The sequence below is a fragment of the Quercus suber genome, unplaced genomic scaffold (assembly GCF_002906115.3).
Source record: "Quercus suber isolate HL8 unplaced genomic scaffold, Cork oak 2.0 scaffold_276, whole genome shotgun sequence".
Classification (NCBI taxonomy): domain Eukaryota; kingdom Viridiplantae; phylum Streptophyta; class Magnoliopsida; order Fagales; family Fagaceae; genus Quercus; species Quercus suber.
The window spans coordinates 553,651-560,528 of record NW_027069732.1 but is presented as its reverse complement, the minus strand read 5'-3'; the positions used below and the strand labels follow the sequence as shown (position 1 = coordinate 560,528).

The following is a 6,878-nucleotide window of genomic DNA, read 5'->3' as shown; positions in this document are numbered from 1 at the left end:
AAACTTCCTGAAACTAAAAATGAAAATTCAAACATTTGCAATATAATATGTTGCACGCTGAGGGAAGTGTGTGATTATTGTGATTTTATTTAATTGCAAAACTAAATCATAAAATAAACTTCTTGTGGACAAAATATTTATTAATTTTCATTACAGTTTCTCTCAAACACTCCTCACGCGAAAATAAAAATCAGGCAGCTGTAAAATATTAACTTTAACATTTTCATAGTGATTGGGTACATTCACCCAACTTATTTAATTTGTACTTCCATACAAATGACAAAATGAAAGTATACGAACAGAATGAGATGGTCCTTTGCGGCTACGTTCATGAAGGGTGCAGAGCCGTAAGGTACTTTTATTTGGAAACAGCAAACTGAATAGGCTAAATAGAATTTCACTTATTTATTTATTTATTTTTTATGGATAAAATTTATTGCACATATACTGTTATACGCAAGTTTACAAACACACGAAAAAAGTAACTGAAATTCTAAAATTAAGTCATAGTTCAGTTGCTTTTTCACTTGTTCGTATATATTTGTGTGTAACAGAGTGTATAACAAATACTACCCTTTTTATACCAGTTCATTAAGCCAGGGGACCGTGTACCAAGTTTGTAAAGTACTGAGAATAAGTGCAAAAAATGCGGCAATGAAAGCTATGATCGTCCAGGGGCTACTGAAATGGTCGTGAATGACTTGAGATGTCCAGGTCAAGAACTTGTTCTTGTAGTACTCCTGTATACTGGATCTGACCTCCAAATATATTTTGGTGTTGGGCACCAAGTCGGTGCCTATCTCGTTGAAGAGTTGAGCCACTTCTTGGTCGCTGCCAAGAAAGTTTTGGAGTACCCCTGCTTTCCTTAGCTCCTTAACGTCGTTGGCTTCATCAATGAGTGAATCGAGGAAGGATATGTAAGAGGTGACCCCATAATCATTGTCGAAATCCGGGCACATCTCGTAGGCTATCAAATTGAAAAACTTGGGCCCGGTTGAGTCATCTACTTTAATTGGAGGAAGCCAAAGAAATCCGAAACAAGGGAATAATGTACTAAAATATATGTCACTCAGACTCAAGCTATGACTTTCACTGAGTTTCAAATAGATACCTGCTGCTTGAAGCTCCTGAACATTGCGATAGGATTGCCAATCGTCGTTTGGACTCGTTGGGTCGTTTGTATTAGCCCCTTGTCCACCATGCTTAGCCAAGAGACTTGTCCTGAGTTTGTCGAGAAGATGGATGGGCTTGGGCTTGGGCTTGGGCTCCATAATATCCACTGATATTGTTTGATCTTGTGACTCCAGTGAGCGACGGCTGTCTTCTTGTTGCTGCTTGAATACACTCTGCCAGAGTTGCTTTGATAACCAATTTAGGCAGCAATTTGAATGCTGATCTTTTGGTACCCTAAGGAACCCATCAATGAATTTATTAATCGAATCCTCCAACTTCTTTTTCATCTCACTCAAGCTCATCAACCATTCAAGGAGAATATAGGGAAGCTGATTCTCCAGCAAAAACAAATCCTGTTGTACAAAGGCTACTCTGTCATGTTTTATCCTCAACTCTTTGAACTTGGAAGGATTAGCACACTGTATGTACATGTACTGTAGTATTGCACAGCCATCCACGAACAACAGCCAAGCGAGTGCCTCATCATCATATTTCTCGGTCACCTCTTCCTCAAAGCATTCCCTCAATTCCTTGATATTCTCCTCAACCTTCTTGTATACTTCTTGTATAGTTTTGCCACTATCTTTAATGAACTCATATGTCAATACAAGCTTGTGCTTCTCTGCTAGCTGGTAGTTTTCCTTACCATGATGGATAGGGCCGAGTGATACCATTCGAGGCTCAAAGAACTTCATGTTATCCTTGTGATCTCGCAGCAAGAATGTAACCTTTTGTATCTTTGGTGTTCGGGATTGAGTGACCGCATTTTCTAATTTTTCTCTAGCCTCCATCACTCTTTTGAACCTTTCTTCCAGCTGGGTAGTTTCGATTGCAATGTCCTGTGTTTGGACCTCCTCAGTGGCGCCGCTGCTTGTTTCACCAGCTTCTCTTCCGATACCCTTCCTCGAATCGAAGTCCATGGAAATAACATGCTCCATTTTGGCCGTAGCAAGTTTGCACCCAATAAGGCGATTCAATTCTGTATGTTTGTTGTGAAGAAATATATGAGAGAGAGAGAGAGAGAGAGAGAGAGAGAGAGAGAGAGAGAGTTTGTAGAGATAATGAGGAAATCGAGTTGTATTGTTTCTCTCTTAATTACAGTCTAGGCTCTGCTTAGAGTATTATATAGCAGAGTTTTGGAGGGAATCGATAATAAACAATACTGTTATCATAAGCTGACTAGCTAAATACTGTTATCATAAATGAGTAGTAGTTTAGTGACAATAATCTATACAAAACTACTGTCGTTTTGACAAATCAGTCATCCTTGCTCTGATCTGCAGTACTGTCTGAATCTTCTTCTGTTGTAACCAATGGTTGATCACCATGCTTAACATGTTGTGTTCGTTTACTATTTATAGTAATAAATAGTGACTATATATTGATACATTTTTTCAGAAGAAAATATTGATACATTTTAAAGCAGCAACTATATATATGACTTTGATAAAATATACTAGAAATTTCCTAAATGGAAAACGTTTTTTTATTTTTATTTTTTGAAGAAAAAGGGAAACATATATATTTTGTATGATTTAATTGATAATCTTTCCAAAAATAATCATTATTATCACATACAAAATCTAATGACCCTGTCAATTTTGAAGAATAATATATAAAATTGTGACAAGCATGTGAGAAATTAAAATATTGCTACATGATCATAGATTGAACTCACGTGATGAATCATTTTGAAAAATAAAAAAATTTGTTTGTGATCTCAAGCTTTAATCTACAATTAATTGATTTGATTCAGGTTGAAAGTTCAATTATTTATGATATAACTTTTGTGTATTCTTTAACATGTACTGAGCATGGAATTTTTAATTATTATTGTTTTTGGTGAAATTTTTTTTAATTATATACTAGTCTTGCTTTTAACTATACTTGAGACTAATTTATTGAAAATGCTCCAAAATTTATGACTAAAGTTTGGTTGTCATCGCATATTTTTAACTTTATTTGACATTTGTGTAAGTAAATTGTTATTGATGATCATTATATCATACGAGACCAATCTTTGAACGAAATGCCTACCTAACACATTTCTCTGCTAAATCAAATGGGTCTGCAAAAACCACTTACGAATACACATGTACTTTATGCTTATTAATAACTTCAGAGGATTAAACACAATCTTACTATTTCATTAGTAAGCGACAAAATAATTTTTCAAGCTAGAGAAAGAAATTTATCAAAAGGAAAAGGGGAAAAAAAAAGTGTGCGTATACATATTACATATTTTATATTTCTTCTTTCTTAGCTAGATATGGATTTCTTTCCCCAAAAAAATGTGTACGAGAAACAATTTGTTTAAGATTATTAAATACATATGATATTATACTATTTGATAAAAATTATGGGGTCCTCTCACCAATTTGAGGGCATTAAAAGTGCCCAAATAGAAGAGCCCACACTATTCCATTCAAAAAAAAAAAAAAAAAAAAGAGGAGCCCACATGAGTATTTAATTTGAACTTTATTCATATATCAAAGAAACAAATGTACACACTTTTGTGAAGTCGTAACAATTGTTATATGATATAGGTTTGATGTGGAGCTAGCACGAACAAAACTATATTTTTACTTTTACTAAAGCAAGAGTGGTATGTGTTGTACAAGTTTCAAACTGTACACACTTTTCGTATAAATTGTGGCTTATAAGTTATACCTCCATCTTTATGCAGCAAGATTGGTATATAATGTACGGCAATTTTGTGAAAGTTTTGCTATGATTAAACCTTTAATAGTTCGCACCAACATTTCCTAAAGAAAGGAGAACTAGAAAGCATTTTACGTGATGATGAATCGTGCTTCAAACAAAATTAAGAAACAAGTACACTTTTGATACACATAGAAGGGACTTTATTTACCCAGCAAGTTTGGTATATAAAAAAAAAAAAAAAAAAAAGAGGAGCCCACATGAGTATTTAATTTGAACTTTATTCATATATCAAAGAAACAAATGTACACACTTTTGTGAAGTCGTAACAATTGTTATATGATATAGGTTTGATGTGGAGCTAGCACGAACAAAACTATATTTTTACTTTTACTAAAGCAAGAGTGGTATGTGTTGTACAAGTTTCAAACTGTACACACTTTTCGTATAAATTGTGGCTTATAAGTTATACCTCCATCTTTATGCAGCAAGATTGGTATATAATGTACGGCAATTTTGTGAAAGTTTTGCTATGATTAAACCTTTAATAGTTCGCACCAACATTTCCTAAAGAAAGGAGAACTAGAAAGCATTTTACGTGATGATGAATCGTGCTTCAAACAAAATTAAGAAACAAGTACACTTTTGATACACATAGAAGGGACTTTATTTACCCAGCAAGTTTGGTATATACTGTAGCAATAAAACTGTTGTTTATTCAATTATTCTTTTGCGTCAAGCCTACAACATAACTGTGTACTGTGTTATGTTTTCATTGTACTATAAAAACTGTGTACAGTGTTACTTTTATGTTTTCATTCATGCTTCAAAGTTTAAACAATAAAAGAGTGTTCTGGGTTACTTTTTTGGGGGCTGTCACAAGCCCAAGACCAAAGGTGAGCCCAAGCTAAACAGGCCCACGGGCAAGCCATGATTCAGATTAACGAAGGCAAATACACTAGAGCTATTAACGCAAAATGGGCTTGCAGGTCTAGGCATGCCCTATGCTGAACGTCCACAAGGGCCTAGGTAATGGACCCAAGTAAGCAAACCAATAAAACTTGAGGAATTCAACTCAGATTAAAGAGGGTTGGGCCTGGATAAGCCCAAAGGCCCAAATCAGATGTTACTAAAGGAAAAGTGGGCCCAAACGCACTACAAAAAACGCAGGCTATAGCCGCATTTTTTTTAGCCGCTTTTACAAAAAACGCGGCTATAACTAACCTATAGCCGCGTTTCCTAGAAACGCAGCTAAAGCCTCTAGCTATAGCTGCGTTTATAAAAAACGCGACTAAAGCCTCCAGCTATAGCTGTGTTTTTGAAAAACGTGCCTATAGCTAACTTATAGCTGCATTTTTAAACGTGGCTATAAGCCCAGTAGAATAAAATTTTTTTAGGGCGACCTATAGCTGCATTTTTTTAAAACGCGGCTATAGCTGACCTTAAGCCGCATTTTTAAACGTAGCTATAAGTTAGTTGTAGCCGCGTTTTTTGAAAAACGCAGCTATAGCTCCAGTAGAATAATTTTTTAAAGGATGTCTGGTCGAATAAAGATTTTTTATGGTGATCTATAGCCACATTTTTGGAAAAAGTGGCTACAACTCCAACCGTATATGTAATAAGGGGGGCCTATAGCGGCTATATGTAACAACGCTGCTATATGTAACAAAAAAAAAAAAAAAAAGTTTCCTTCAGCTTCCCACGTGCACCCCCCCCCCCCCCCCCCCTTTCCCACCTACATCTTCACCTACCCCACTTTCTTTTTTCTTTCTTATCTCTTTCTTTCTTCATTCTTCCCTCACTCTTCTTCTACCGTAGCTCTTCAGGTTCTTTCTTTCCTTCTTTTTTTTTTTTTTTTTTTTTTCTTCCTTCTTCTTCATAGTTGGGTAATTTTTTTTTTCTTTTTTCTTTCTTCGTTATTCACATCTGTGTATCTCTTCTTTTTCTTTTTTTTTCCTTTTTCTTTCTTCCTTCCTCATATCTGGGTAACTCTATTTTATTTTTTCTTTTTTGCCTTCTTCTTATCTGGTAACTTTTTTTTTTCTTTGTTTCTTTGGAGCTACTACTACTTTTTTTTTTCTTTCTTTTTTTCTTCATCTCAAGTACACTGATTTGTCAATAGATCTAGTTTTTTTTTTTTTTTTTTGTTAGTTTATGTTTAGTTAGTAAGAAAATGGAGGAGATGCTGAAAATTTTGAATGAAGTGGATATTCAAGCAATATTTGATTTTGAATTTTTTGGATCTGTGCTTGAATTTGTGCTACTATGTTGCTGATATTGTGATTATGTTTAAATGGGTATGTGTTCTTATATTTTGGGGTACATTGTGTATGATTTTGAATTTTCTGGATGTGTTTGTATTGTGAGTATGTTGTGTTTGATTTTGAATTTTTTGGGTGTTTTTGTATTGTGAGTATGTTGTATTTGATTTTGAATTTTTTCAGTTTGTGTTTGATTTTGAATTTTTTGGATTTGCGTTTAATTTTGAATTTTTTTCTTTGAATTTCGAATTTTGAATTTTCTGGAAAAAAAAAAACACAAAATATTTTTTTTTTTGTTTTCCGGGAAAAAAAAAAACCCAAAATTTTTTTTTGTGTTATTAAAAAACCTATAGCCGCGTTTTTAAAAATGCGGCTATAGCAAGCTGGGATATAGCCGCGTTTTTCTATAGGCCTGTTGCTGCGTTATTTAGGCCGCGTTTGCAAACGCGGCTCTAATCCTATAGCTGCGTTTTTGAAACGCGGCTAGAAACCCATTTTTTTGTAGTATAACCCAGCACCATGGTTTTTTTTTTTAAATATTTTACTTAGTATTTTTTTGTCCCAGTTCTTTTTTTTTTTTTTCAAATAATATAACTTTTAGTTTTTAATAAAAAATAAAATAACTTTCAGCTTTTTATGACATATTAACATAAAAATTACAAAAAAAGAAGTATATATTTTGATAAATACTATTTAAAAAATCTACGGAAATAAGAAATTTCAAACGAAACTGAAATAGTTCCAATGCTAAAAAATAATTTTAAAAAAAAAAATTAGTCCTAT

General features: G+C 33.8%; 1 protein-coding gene across 1 annotated transcript; it reads right to left on the bottom strand.

Moving 5' to 3' along the window:
* Nucleotides 1-445: 445 nt before the first annotated feature.
* LOC112010706 (UPF0481 protein At3g47200) lies at nt 446-2,210 on the bottom strand. Its single transcript, XM_065781731.1, has one exon. The coding sequence runs from the start codon at nt 2,109-2,111 to the stop codon at nt 579-581; it is 1,533 nt and encodes a 510-aa protein (XP_065637803.1). The 5' UTR covers nt 2,112-2,210; the 3' UTR covers nt 446-578.
* Nucleotides 2,211-6,878: the final 4,668 nt, after the last annotated feature.